The sequence below is a fragment of the Numida meleagris genome, chromosome 4 (assembly GCF_002078875.1).
Source record: "Numida meleagris isolate 19003 breed g44 Domestic line chromosome 4, NumMel1.0, whole genome shotgun sequence".
Taxonomy (NCBI): Eukaryota; Metazoa; Chordata; class Aves; order Galliformes; family Numididae; genus Numida; species Numida meleagris.
In genome coordinates, this window is record NC_034412.1 from 38,265,496 (window position 1) to 38,280,169 (window position 14,674).

General features: G+C 41.0%; 2 protein-coding genes across 5 annotated transcripts in view; one reads left to right on the forward strand and one right to left on the reverse strand.

The window, feature by feature from the left end:
* Positions 1-14,674, forward strand: part of FAM160A1 (family with sequence similarity 160 member A1) — a 78,833-nt gene that overhangs the window by 57,526 nt on the left and 6,633 nt on the right. For all 4 annotated transcript variants that reach the window (XR_002437734.1, XM_021393575.1, XM_021393574.1 and 1 more), the window contains 4 exons: positions 6,069-6,236; positions 10,096-10,175; positions 11,607-11,794; positions 12,265-13,299. Coding sequence is in view for 3 of the 4 variants with exons in the window: in XM_021393575.1 (XP_021249250.1) it covers positions 6,069-6,236; positions 10,096-10,175; positions 11,607-11,794; positions 12,265-13,299 (1,471 nt within the window). In the remaining variant the exon portion in view is untranslated. The remainder of the gene's footprint in view (positions 1-6,068; positions 6,237-10,095; positions 10,176-11,606; positions 11,795-12,264; positions 13,300-14,674) is intronic.
* Positions 8,373-14,674, reverse strand: part of GATB (glutamyl-tRNA amidotransferase subunit B) — a 64,990-nt gene continuing 58,688 nt past the window's right edge. The window contains exon 14 of the transcript XR_002437735.1: positions 8,373-8,531. The gene's annotated coding sequence lies outside the window, so the exon portion shown is untranslated. The remainder of the gene's footprint in view (positions 8,532-14,674) is intronic.

Consider the following 14,674-nt stretch of genomic DNA (forward strand, 5'->3'; position numbering starts at 1 on the left):
AACTTTTTGGGGCTGTCTTGGGCCAAACGGTCTAAGTAATCAAATTGAGCTAATTTACACTTCAGTTCAACTCTGGTTGAAATCCCAGCATGAGTCCAGAATAAAGACATGGAAGTCTAAGTAGTATTAATGGTTCTGTAAGAGGCCTTGTTGCCTTGTTTTACTCTCTGTACATTTGGTAGTGGAAAATGCTTATTTACCTTATTCTTTTAGGTAGCTGTAGTACTTTGGAAGAAATCTGATCAACACAGTTCCTTTTTTGGGAGCTCTTTAATAGATACATGTTTTGCCATCAAAACCATGTGCTTGATAATTAGCAGCCCCACTGTGGTAGAGTACTGTGCTACCTTTGATACATGAGATTGACTATGTATATCTTTTCCCTGTAAGCTCACAATGTCACATCCAGAAAACTTGGATGGTGAAGACAGCTGTCCTGATCATCTTGAGTGTTTATGTAATTTGTGTAATTTCATTTTATTGAAGACGGTGCTAAAACTTTGTCAATTTATATGATTAAAGCAAAATTTTAATTTCTTAGCATTTACCGCCACACTACATGGCATTTAATTGCTAACTACGATATAATTATTTCTGTATTTGGAAGGCTTGTTTTAATCTGAATAATGGAAAATTGTACCAGCTTTTTAGTGCGGAACATTGCTGTTGGCCAAGCGAACAGAAGCGCTTTGTGGAAGCGCTGGCATGGTCCTGTCAAATAAGCTTTGTCAAATGGACCCCAGTTATTGCGCACAAACCCATCTAAAGAAAAACCTCTAACGTGGTATGCTACTGTGATCATTCAATAATACTTGCTCGATGATTACACAGCTCAGCTAGGGGGAAATGACCTGTAAATTATACTATACTGATTAGAAGTAACATCTTTATAAATATCCTGAAAAAAATGTCAGTTTTCATTTGGAAATAATCCCATCTCTTACCTTACTGAAAGGTATTTGGACAGCTGCAGTAGAAAAAGGTGTAAATCCAGTGTTGCTGGAAAACTTTCATTAGTGTTATGCTTTGGAGAAGCCCATCAGTAGCTACAAAACTTCATTGTGCCCACTACATAGGGGACATATGTTAAAGGCGCCCTTCACTTTGTACATCAAATGCTGCACTTGAGTTAGATTTTAAGCTGATACAAACCAAAACTGTTTATAAACTTAAGCTGAGACAAGTTGGAGCAGTTCTGGTTTCCTGGTTCCTCCTTATGTTCAAACTTCCCGACCTTGATCCCACCTGTCCCCCACCTCCCTTCTGCCAAGACCGATGTTCATATGGGAAACTGATGGGTTGAGGATAAAACTCACCTTCATTTCCTCGGTAGTTGTATCCTGAATCAATTCCCTGAGCCAATTTGCTGTGCAGTGAAGTGAAAGATGATCACTTCTGCCCGTTAAAGCAGGGGGCAAGTAGAAAATGAACTGAAAGTAGAAGGGGGTGGAAATAGTTTGTTTCCTTTTTTTTTTTAAATATATATATATATCGGGGAGATGCGTTTATTCAGATTTAAACTGCTTATGGATCTAGAGGATAAGTTCTAATGAGAACATTCATGGTCCCTTCATAGGCAACATTAAATCCTCATGGGAAGGAAAACGTGAAGGGAGAGGAGGAATCATGATAGCCATTCTCTCATAAGAGGGCACGAAGCTGTAAATTAGAAGTATATTGTGCAGATCCCAAGGGAGAATAGCCAGTAATAAAGAATCAGTGCAATTGGTCTAACGCAGTGAGTGTAATATATTAAACTCAACTCGCAATGACAGTAATTTCTGGCTCTCTGCTTTCACTTGGCACTGTGACTTGTGAAAGCTGGATCTCTTTACAGCATTCTGTCTCACTATCTAATCAGTCATCAGAAGAGGCAAGAAAAGATCTGCTAAAAATTATTACATAATTAGGGAAGCATAATAGAATGCTAAAAGAGGCCTTCTGTTTTCACTTATCTCTGATCAAATATCTGCCTGGCCGTGAAGATTCTTGGGTAGTCCATCTGCAAAAATATCTGTAACAACTGGTTGTTGTAAGGAAAAACATGTGGATGAGGTTTCTAAATGGTATCTAAAGATCTATGCTCTGTATGTGTATTTTTTAAAATTCCAACATGTTTTCATCAGTACAGCTATAGATAATGAAAATAGAAATGGTAGAATTCTTGTCTGAGTAATGTAATGGACATAGATTTTTATCATTTTTCATTTTTAAACCTACAAGAGCGGAGATATATCCGGTCTTTGCCATTACCAAGCGATTCCAGTGGAAAAGATCCAAGGTATGCTGCTGGTGGGTTTTAATTTTAGCTATTGTGGCAGTGATGGATTTTAATATTAATATTTAGTTACTTAGCAAAGGATTTTATTTATTTATTTATTTATTTTTAAGAAAACTACTGTGTCTTGATTTTCTTCATCTCCCTCTGTTGTGGTATTTTTCTTTATACTCAAATGATCAGAGGGGAGGAATTTTCAGATTAAATGTCACCCTTGTGGACATGTCGAAGTTGTTTCTTATCCTTTCAATGATGTTCACATAAATTCAATTTGAGGGCCAGCTAGGGCAAACTACACTGCAATCGATGTTTACAATGAAATACAAGTTTTTTTGTAAGCTGCCTCAGGTTTTGTTTGTAGTGGACGTTCTTGCTGCATACAGTAATGCTTTGTTCTCTGGGAACATTTGTTCTTTTGTTGTTTACCTAAGCACCGATTTGGATTTATTAGAAAGGATTTTCCTACTTTCTGCAAATCTGTCTCACAAGACATTAGTGTAAGGAGAGACAACAGCAGGTAGTCTGAAGGAAGCTTAATGTCCTGGGTTTGGTGTTTTTGAAAACAGATCTTCAATAATAACTGCACAAATTGAACAAGCCTTGCTTTCAACACTGAATGTATTATGTATAATGTGATCTGTAGAACGGGTTTACAGAGTTAAAAGGGTCTTTGCCAAGGCTGTTTTTTGCTTAATGTGACTGATTTCTTCCAAGTTCTTCCTCAGTTAATCACAAAAGAAAGTGAGTTCTCCAGAGGCTTGTTCAAGGCAGGCTAATGCATGCCGTTGAGTAAAAGGCAAACTAGCCTCATGGAGCTAAAACTAGCCTTTTTGAATACTTCTCGTGGTGCCTCAAATATTCAGAAATTTTGCTTACTGTCAGGAATAGTAAAAAGGAGAAGCATGCCAGAATGTAAGATGAGGAAAATATGTTAGGACTACAAAAGTGCATGTCTGCTTGCAGGTTAATTGATCCAAAGCTGTATATGTTGCCACTGATGCAAATGCCAAAACGCACTGTATTTTGCTTAATTTGCTCTTGTAAGGAAGCAGCAGGACCGGCTCTGTGGTGGTTCTCACAGACAACTGCATGAAGGTGCACTGAGAATGCTCCTAGAGAGTGGTAATGTTAATGGTATTGGTGGAACCTTGGCTTGCCTGGTTTGTGTGAGGTGTGGTGAGCTGTGGAATAGACCCTAGCCTCATTTCTTGTGGAATTTTGAAGGAGTGTTTTAAATAAGGCAGTGCATTTTCACTGATAAACGCAGTGAGATTCTTATGAATCCATTTTAAATCTTGAAAAAACTTTGTCTCCTCCCCTCTGTCTCAGAAAATAGATAAGCAGATTTGGCAACATCTTTCCCAGGAAGAATAAAAAATGAAGTGTAATGTGGCACTCTGCACAGAAAACCTCAGTTGAAATAGTTGAGACTTACCGAAGCTACAAGTTACTTTTTTGTGAGCCATCTGAGCTTCTTTAGGAACTACTTGGTGCTTTTAGCTCTATGTAGTGTTATCGGTGAGGTGTTGGCTACAGTAAACAGGATTTCTTCTTCACTTAGTCCCCGAGCAGTGAATAGTGCCGAGCACGCTCTCAGAATTGAAACATTCTTTTCTGAAGCAGTCTCTCACTGGCTTTCTTCTGCCCTTTGTGGTTCACTCATGATACAGCTCTGAAAAGCTCGTGGCTTTCTCTTGCTGATACCAGTGTAGCGCGAGTTGCCCAAAGAGCATTGATTTCAGAAAAAGGTCACTGCCCTCGTGAATCTGCTGGCTTTTTTTGCTTTCATTTACAGTTTCAGATTTTCTCCGTATACATAGGGCCATCCCTCTGCTGTCAGCAAACATCTGTGAAACCCGCAGGCCAAATACGTGCCTTATTTTCCCTAAAGAGAACGAAGGAGGAGTGACAGAGACATAACAATGTATTACTTCTGTCTGGCCTTTTCTTGGCAGAGGTTTTAAACTCTTCAGTGAACTGTATGCTATCATTATGATGTCATATGATGGATTTCTTGGGTTTGCATTTTACAGTTTGCTGCTATAAAAAAAAAACAAACCAGAAAATGCCAGTTCTCAGGGCAGCAGGCAACGGCTGCAATCAGAAAGCCGTTCTTTTTTACCCCGCAAGTTCCTACACCTTTTGACTGCTGAAAAAATGAATCTCCACTCCAGCCAGAAACAATTTTCTCTGTTGCGCAGCCCTGACTCAGTGCCTGAGCAAGTTCTGTGCTGGTTTAGATGTGGCAGTAGTTCTGTGGGAATGTGTGTGTGCACAAGAAGAAAGCATTTCATCGTAATATTTACGATAATGCAGACATCGTGCCGGAGCTGTAACCACAATGTTAATTCAGGTACTTTGTAAAGTTGAGGTGCTTGAGCAACTATTTTTTTCCCCCACTTGATGTTTATAGGGGAGGGGAGGAGGAGGAGTGAATCCATGAACAGTATTCCGTTTTGGAGTAGAAGTTAATAGATATTTTTTCATGAAAGACCTATATTCAAGACAGTAGTCCACTGCTTGTTGTTAAGGATGCTGGAGCTGAGTGTTAGAGTAAAGCCTCAGAAAGAGTGAATCGATGCCCTTAACTCCAGCGCTCCCCTGAAGCCACTCTCCTTGTCGGTGCCCCTCTCCACGAGGTCTGCAGGCTGCATGCAGCATTCCTATGTTCTGTGTAACTGGCCAGAAGCAGCTTGTGATCTTAAACGCTTTAAAGGGAACATTTGCTGCATGACATTACTGTGAGTGTAGCTAACGTGCTGCACAACGGAACGGGGATTTTAATATTTACGGTGTGTTACGTAAGTGCTGCCCTTCTGAGTATTTTCTAAATCCTCTTAGTTCTTAAGTGACAGCTTTGATTCTTTTTTTTAATAAAATCAGTCTTTTCATTTATCCGGCCAAGTTTGGTAAACAAAGGATGTTTAATACTTCCTTTCATATAGACCGATTCTTGTATTTAAGGGTTTATCTTTGTACACTTAAGCTTATTAGGCTCCCCGGTAACTATTTTTAAGAAGCTGACTTTGCAACAGCAGCGTGTGGTGCAGAGGTGGCCTTTGGAATTCGCCGTGCCTTGCCAGTGCATACTGTCAATAGCTAAGCTCGAAAAGGATTGCATAAAGCAGAATAATACGGGTTAACCAACTGGTACGGATAGCTGAATTGTATTCTGGTACACAAATAGGCAATAGCAGAGGCTTTTGTCTTTGGTTTGTATGTGTGTGGACGTATATGTGCCCCCCTTTTAAAAACTGAGTGAGATGAGGGAAAATAAAAAGAAGGAAAATAGTGGCAAAATTCTGCGCAGACATACTTTTCATGAATAATTTTTAAAGCTCTGGAACTATGGGTTTGTACTGTGCTTTGAATCTGCTCTGTTGTCATTTATTTTTAATAACGTGCTAGATGTATGTATTCACAACATCTGAGAACACTTCTGAGGAATGAGGAGTGTGAGTCAAAACTGCTGACGTGGCAGAAAGGTGGTGGGGAGCTTCTAGAAGGATTTAGCTCTTTGTATTTCAACATCTATGAGATCTAGGCTGTTGGTTTGGGGGAGTTTTGTTGCTTTTTTTTCCCTGGGGAAGTAAGACAGGTAAGAAATGGGCGCAAGATGTTTGTGAGCAAGTCAGAAGCATACTACTTTCTAAAAGTAAAGGTCTCGATGATTTTGTGGCAGTACTGTGTGTGGGAAGCTTAGGGTGGGTGCCAGGTATCATGCCGTTGCGAGGCATGGACGGATATTTTGTTTGTTCAGTGTTTCCATTTACCTTATTTTTCCCTGTAGGTGACGGTGGAAGAAGTGATGGCTACTACTGCATATCTGGATCTCTTTTTGCGTAGCGTGTCAGAGCCAGCCCTCCTCAAGATTTTCCTCCGTTTTATTCTGCTGCACCGACATGAGAACGTGCACATCCTAGATACACTCACTAGCCGAATCAACACGCCATTCCGGGTAAGACGAGCAGGAAACAAGTTCAGGTTCTCGTGTGGGTGTAGGTGAACTAATTAAATGGGAAAGGGAAATTCCCTAGGGATTGTCTCCCCCATCCTAATGGTGTGCCTTTTGATTTTTACTGTTTTGTTTGTGTGCTGGCATCTACCTATATCTGTACTAAGAAGGTGATAAATGTGTGAAGTGGTTTTACATGTACAGGAAATGGGGTAAGGGTAGATGAGGGCTTTTGGAAGTCTAAATTCTGTTTGAAAAGTAAAGGTGAATTTGGAAGCATTTATATTCTGGATATTGGTGAATTAGTGCTGCCATAGGTAACTCATCCCTAGGACTTCAGAACCTAACCAAGGCAAGGAACGTATTCTATCTCTGCAGTTCTGCCAAGCAATAGGTATTTGCAAATGACCTTTGTAGGAGACAGTGGGAGCCCTACGAGGACGTCTTCAAATTGCTCAAGTTGTGAACTGCACTGCTGCCAATAGAGTTCACAGGAACCAAGTGTGTGTTACTGTAGCATGTTTGCTTAACTGTGATATTGCCAGCATTCTTGTTTGATTAAAGGAAGGCACTTTCTTGCTCAAGTGATTAGATTGCTACTTCCTTTTCTTTCTTCACTCCTCTGTGCAGTAAGGTTTATCTCAAATTTGCAGTGAGCCCCTTCTCAGCATCGGCATAATGCACCACAATGCCTGGAGAGCCAGCTGAGATAGCAGAGTTACCTTTGCTAACAGTTTGATCTTCTGGGTTTGATCTACGGGTGTTTGGTCCATGGGTCCCCCATCCCATTCGTCACGGAACCGGGCCAAACGCCCGTAAACCACTGACACGGGGAAAATGAATACTTGTTGCACTGGATGTCTCTTCCGAGCCTTGTTTGGCTGGCAGCCTTGGCTGAATCTTGCATGATGCACGGCTTCGTGAATGAAATACAGTATAATGTTTTAGGGCAAGAGAAGCCAGAACACCAGCACGTGCACTAAATTTGTGCATTAGGGATGTTATCTTTGTCTGAAATTTGTTTTGAAATGTGGGTGCGATGCAAATATGGATATATGCTGTTGTTACTGCATCCCTAAGATGGATTAACTCTGAAAGCCGAAAACAGCTTCTGTCGACAAAAATGCAAATGCTGTTGTCTCTGATAATCATTAATTACTGTTCCATAGGCAAACAGGATTGGAATTGTAAAGAATCCTTCCGCTGAGTAACTCAGGATCTCAGCCAAAATGGTTCTGTGATACTAAATAAGTTTGCCGCAGTATAGCTTGGCCAAGTGCAAAAGCCAGAACTGCAGCCTTCTGTTTGGTTTCCATAGCACGGAAACTGTATGCGTTATATCTCTTGAAAATACTTATTAATAATTCACCCAGGATTAAGCTTATGTACAGACAGGTGGCCAAAAAGGACTCGTAAAGTCCTATGCTCTTTATCTCCTGGTAGTGCACTGAATCATTTCTTCTTATGAAGCACAAAAATCGACTTGCTTTTCTTCTTCAGAAGTTTCTTCGTTTCTCATTTGTCTTTGCAGCCATATTGCAAATGTTTCCCAATAAGCTGCAGTTTCTTAAGTGCTGGAAAATTTAAGGAATTAGCAGGTTTTGAACTTTCACAGTATGAAGAACAGTTAGACTTGGCTCTCAGTTTCACAGAGGAAATGAGAATTCCTATTTTACCCCCACTAAAACACAGCTTTCATGTAAGGATCTGACTTCTTCCTCAAGTTTGTCCTGCTGCTCTTCAACTCTACCCCTGCGTTTCCATTAAGAACTGGAGTTCAGCTTTTTTATTCCTTTCTTTCCTGCCCTTTTACTTTCTCCTGCTATTTCTGTAGGCATGAGATCTTGCACTAGCAAGGACCTTCCTGTTGGTTTCTATTACGAGCAGTGGACAGTGGTGGCAGGGCAGCAGATTTGAGTTCTGCTTTGCCTCACAGCAGGCCAGCTCATGAGCTTTTCCTGGTTATCTTCTTTCTGTGCCTGGCTGTGCTTTAGTACTTACATGCACGTCCACATCCCAGCTAGCTTTTTGAATGCAGGGCTTATTCGCTCTCTTGTTTTTCTCTGGGTGTTAGTGTAATGACCAAACCAGGAAAGATGATCAAAGAAACTTTTGCTTTTCAGAGGCTATCAAGTGAAGTTTATTTAAACTTTAGCATTTAATAGCTCCACAGAGATGGAAACCAAGTAAGGGAAGATGTATGTATGCTTATATATATTCTACAAGAAGTCTGTGCATTCCTCTGGTCATGGTCACCATGGACAGCTGATCATCCTGTAGGGGAGCTGAGTCACTGGGCTGAAAAAGAGAATGGAAATACTGAAACAAAGTGCCTTTTAAGTTGACATTCTTGTGAAAGCATGGGCTGGAGAGAGGAACAGCAACATGCTGTTGCAGTTAGTACAGAGAATTTTAACAGTGGGAGGAAGAAGACTGACTGCAGAGAAAAGGAGGAAATTCCACAGTTGGGAAGAGAAGCCATGCCTGAGAATGATGCAAGATTTAATCCTGAATGAATTACAAAGGACATTCAGCGACTGAAAAGAGGCAGAGAAATATCTATAGCTTTTTCTTTATTTTATCTTTATCTGGTTCCATTTTTAGCTATTGAGAAGTGCAGTTTACTTCATGTATTAATTGAGTTTACATTATTAGTATAGTGAGAGGCAAGAGTAAAACACCAACTTGAAACTCTAAGAAGAAGTCAGCTTATGCTAAATAATTCTCACAAGAGTCAGCCTGGCCCTGGAATCTAAGCCAGCTGCAAGATGCTGTTTCTAGGAAAGAGCAGCACAGGAACACATGCCCAAGGAAAGACGCATTAAAAGGCAGCAAAATAATGATGCTGCGGTTCATGAAAATCAATGAAAGCTTAGAGATCATTCTTGTACCGTATTGGACACGTCTCTGCAGTTAAGCAAGCTTATAGAAATACACTGTATGATAGTTTTGAAAGGCTTGTGTGTCTTAAGTAGCAACCAAAAACCTGTTAAGTCCAAGTTTCTAGTCTGTTGTAAGACTATTGTGAAAGTGGGGTGCCTATCACCGAACGGGTATGAATTCTACTGCATGTGACTGCTGAAGTACTTGATGATGAGTATATTCGTCAGACCTTTCCCAAAAAAGACAAGCGTGCAATTCCAGTGAGGAGTGTTGTTTTTATTTCCTTTCTTCTGGTCTCACAGAAAGGATCCTCATGCCATGGTTCCCAGCTATCCAGGTGGCCTGTAATGAGGGGATGGGAGCTATCCACATGGGGTAGATTCTGATAAAAATGACTTGTGCAGTCCTGATCTATGTCAGTACATTCAGCTGTGTGTATAGAGGCACTGAGGTATAGATGCATTCAGGTTCTAAATGTGCAGAACTCATCAGTCTTAATATGTAAAACAGAAACTTTAAGTAGTATATAACTTTTTTTTCTTTTTAGAAAAGACCTCTTGTTGATTCAAATTCTGTGTCAGCAGTAAAACCTAATACTTTATCTTAAAAGCTATAGGGTTCACTTCATGCTGGGTTAAACTAATATATTTGGAAAAAAAATTGAAAATATTAAAGACTGGGAAATTACTGCTTTCACGTTCTAGATAAGTTAATGCAAATACCTTGCAAAGAATACTTATTTTTACGTAATTTTTTTGAAGGAAAATTCGGAATCATATTGCTAAATTGTAAAATGGTATGTGTATAGCTCTAGACAACTTAATAAAATCCCATAGTGGTGCTGACAAATCGAAATAGCGTACTAATGGTTTCTTAAAGTGGTATGTTCTGTTGGAGTCATTCTGTTACGCAGAATGCAAGAAAGATTGGAAAGGTACCATTTCCAGATTGAAAACTGATGGCGTTTATCATTTTCCAGCTCTGTGTGGTCTCCTTAGCATTGTTCAGAACGCTCATTGGCTTGCATTGTGAAGATGTGATGTTGCAGCTAGTTTTAAGGTAAAGCCCAAACTCCTTTTTCCACTTTGTCCTAATTCTGGGACATAGAGTCTCAGACGATAGGCACAGAGCTATATGGAGGTTCTCCAAGAGAGCAGAAATTCAAGCAGCTACAGAGATAAGAATATTTATGATTCCGACAAAAGCATGCTAGACCTGTAGAAGCATGATTTATGTCCTGTGATCTTCAGGAATAAGAGATTCTTCTTGTGATTTATTTCTATAAATGCGAGAGAAGAAAAGCTGAGAATATATTTATCACCCTTGAACTTCTTATTTCCTGCTTTTAAGTGTATAATTCTTCTCTCCAGCATGTTTTCTCCAGTTTATTATATATACATTGCAATACAGGGAGCTTATGCTGTTGCTTGCACCTTTCATCTCTGTTATTCTTCTTTCCCCAAGAATACTTCAGCTTCCTGAACTGTTGTATGTGGATTGCTATATATAATGTACTAAATGTATTGATTATTTTTGCATTTAACTGATTGTTCTATAGGCTGCTTCAGAATACACAATTTTAATTTTGGTGTGTGGATTAGATGAGAGTTGGTAATTCCTGTGGAAATACTGGTGTAGCTAAATCAGGCTTTTAACACTGTGGAAGGCATCAGTGTTTCATTCCCTCCACTGATAGGCATTAAGGTGAAATTCCCTGAGTTGCCTGGGAATGGTGTTAGGACATCTGTGAACTCAAGTTATGTTGGGACTTCCCTACTAACCAGTGGTGCACTTGTATTTAGTCTTTTTTTGTTGTTGTTTATTTAGGGAATACTTTAAAATTCGGTTTCCTTTCAAAATGGGAAAACATCAGCCTAGTTAATACTAAGGGCCTTAACAGAGTGCTTTTAAAATGTTAAACAAAAGTGCTCTAAAAATATTAAACATGAGAATGTGCTTCCTCTGTTCCTTGTTTTCCCTGTAGCTTTTTTCCTCCTGTGCCCAAGACCTCTTGATTTAGTGCAGTGAAACACCTTGATGACCTTTCCTTCCCTTTTGCTGGCTGCTTGCCTGGCACGCATAAACTGACTCTGCCTGGATTTCCTTGAAAAACAAATAAATTAAGGACTCTGAGAGAACTCATTCATACTGGGACCAAACCACACTGCTAGCCTTTGACTTCTGCCCATTCCATGCTTCCCTCATCCCTTCCTACAGCAGGCTTGCTCTGATCTGTGAAGGGCTGCTCGTTTCCCCATTCTGATGCAACTGATCTCCTATCTCTACTTGTCTTGACAGTTCCTCATTGAACTGTAGCTTCACAATGTAAAGAGTTGGGATTTCATGCTCTTGAGAGGTTTAGAATATAGATCACTGTCAAGACTACTGTTATTTCTTTTAATTTGAAGAGGGAAGGAAGGCGTGAAGGGAATTTTGTATGTTTTTGTTTTCTCTCACGTGAAAGGATGTAATGCTAGACTGCTGTTTCAGGTATCTGATCCCATGTAACCACATGATGTTGAGCCAGCGAAGGGCTGTGAAAGAGAGAGATTGTTACTCCGTATCTGCTGCAAAACTGCTTGCCCTGACACCGGTCTGCTGCTCCACTGGGATCACCTTGACTCTAGAAAGCCAAGGAAAAGATTATATTCTCTGGACAAAAGCAGCTCAAACTAAAGGTAATTGGTGCTCAAGGGAAGACCAGATCGTGAAGTGCATTGAGTTTGGTAGCAGCTCAGGTGGAAGAAAAGTGGTGGGCAACAACAAACTGGGCAGTTAGGCTGCACTGGAAAGCTTATTTAATTCCTTCCTTGGGTCTAGGTCTATATAAACCGTATCCAACTTGGGTAGCTGTTAAAATATTCATTCATAAAAATGACGTACAGATACTTCAAAGTGGCACTTGCAGCTTCAGAGCGGTCACGGATGGTTTACAGATTGGGATTGGGCCGGTCTCTCAGAAATCTTGAGTTACAGTGCTCACTTGGCAGTAGGAACAACTCTAGTACATTTATGATTAAATCTCTAAATTCTAAGTTCTTCCTGCCTTATTGGATGACTGGAGCTAAAGACTATTAGTGGCTGCCTTGCTAGAGAACTCTGGGTTGTTTTACTGTGTCACGGTATGAGTAATCTTCTGTACTTTCAGATTCTGCTAGAGGCATTTCTGAATCCGTCTGCATTGTGGAATTTGGAAGAGCTGTGGATATCAGCTACCTGCAGTACCTGGGAGAAGCTCAAGAAGCCATCCTCCAGTGTCTGAAAGATTGTAAGGTCTGGTCTGCTTTATACGATGGAGTAAATCCTGATCCTGAGACCTTTATCCAAGCCCTTGCTGAGGAGAACAGTACAGATGTGGAACATCCCATGTTTCGGCTCCAGCAAAGGACACCCAGCATGTGTAGCTCCTCTCAAACAGCACCGCTGGGTGAGAAGATGCAGCTGGAGCTGGAATGGGATGATAGCTATGACACAGGGATTTCTCCTGGTTCTGATGTGAGCTCACTCCATCAGTATGATGATCTGGGAAGTACAGAGATGCAGATGCCCGCAGTGCCACCGAAACATATTCAAGAGATGAAAAAAAACGCTATAATGCTTGTCAAAGGATCTTACATAGAGGATTCAGACTTTCAGGATGATGTTATGGTTTACAGATTATGTGCCCAGAAGGATACGCAGGATGATGACAACTCCAAGGAGAAAACTTTAAATGTGTCCAGAGAACATCAGGTCCAAAGCCAGACTGTTGTCAATGGGCCTCTCTCTAACAGCCAGCTGGAAGTGGGCGTGGATGAGCACAGTAAAAAAAAATCAAGCTTGACTCAAGGTGTAATGAAAGAACAAACAAACCAGAAAATGGTGGAGACTGATCCACAGCCAGACTTAGAGTTGAAGCTTCAGGAGGCAGAAAATTGCTTAAGCTCACGACTGCTGAGCACAGATGGTGAGGATTTCATTGCACAGTATGACAAAATTATTAAGGAACTGGATCCAAACAACGCAGGCTTGGAGGAGCAAAAGTCAGACACTCCTGACCCTGTGTCTCCTGCAGAAGAGGAGGAGGACTTTGAGAATTTCTCAGCAGATACCCCTTCTGCGGAGAGCGTGTCATCTCCCTTTGGACCAAAGGAGGATGCATCTCCCAAGCGTGCTGCGAGGAGTCAGAGTGCTCCATTTACAGGTGGAACGGTTCTCTTAGTTACATACCTAACAAATACAAGAAGGCATGGTGATTAAAGGTGGCCAAGTGTGATCACAGTGCACAGCACAAGCATAGAGCTAGGAACAGCCCTGACACTAAAGAGGGTATGCCCAAATAGCTGAGACTGGCCCAAGGAGAATCAAAGAGACGCAGCGTGAAAGTAGAGCAGAGCAGTCAGTATAGTCACAGCAAATGGTGGCTGCTCAGTTCTTTTCTGGCTACTTGAAAAAAAAAAAGTCTTGGGATTATGTTTCTTGTATGTCAGAGCACCGTCATTCTAGGAGAAACTTTTTCAGTTGAAAGCGGACGGGAGTTCTAATGTGTAGAGCCCAGGTAAATCATTTGTTTCTCTGGTGGCTGGCACCTCTCACGCTGTAGCTGTGGTGTCACGTTGCCATTTTCGCCCCTTCTGTTAATTCACACTTTAGCACGAGGTGGCAGCACTGATGCCATGTCCGCCCGTGCCTCTGGGCGGGCGCTGTCCTCGCGTCTTGGTCCTCAAACGCCAGAGCAGCCCCCGCAGTGGGTACGCCTTTCTGTCTTGTGCCAGACAACAAGTTAAGCTTGTTCTCTAGAGACTGCCCAAGCCATTCAGGAATGAAATTGCTACAGGAGGGCAGAGTGTGCTTTTGATCGGTGTTTGCGCAGCTCCTTGCACTGCAGGCTCCTGATCTTTAATTAGGTCTCCTGGATACCACAGTAATGCAAATAATAATAATAAAAATAGTAGCGTGTCTAGGTTTTCTCATCCAAAATGAGACCTCTATAATCTGGCTTCTTGTTCATTTGGAAGGAGGGGGGAAAACATTCATTTGTATCCATTGAAATGCAGCCCTTTCTGGTCAGCTGTGGCCAGCGTGCCTGGCACTGTCTCTTAATTGAAAACCTCAGCCTGTTTATCCAGTCCATTTACTATTTTTGCTGCAGTGCTAATATCCTCGTACCAGAGACTAATCACATTCAAACCTTTCAATTTCCCATTATCTGCTGTCAAATGTAGCTCAAAAAAATGTCATCCCTGTCTCTTCATCCAGTCCCTTCCTCCATTTGTTGCTTTAAAGAAAAAAGAAAAACAAAGCCCAACCAACCAAATGAGTAAAAAAACCCACAATTTGCTTCCTGTCCACAACATTTTTTACTCTTAGGCTGCTCGCCTTGCTGTAGTGAAGCTCTTAGTGTTTGCAGGTAAGGAGTTGCTCATAAAAATGCCTCAGAAATGGGATATTGCAGTGCCTTTCAAATATAATAATGTTCTATTTACTTTGGAATGCTATATTACGTATGTGATAAACGGGGGGTGTTGTTGTGTAATGGGGCTTCTTGCTACAGAATTGAATAACCAGACAGAGGTTCC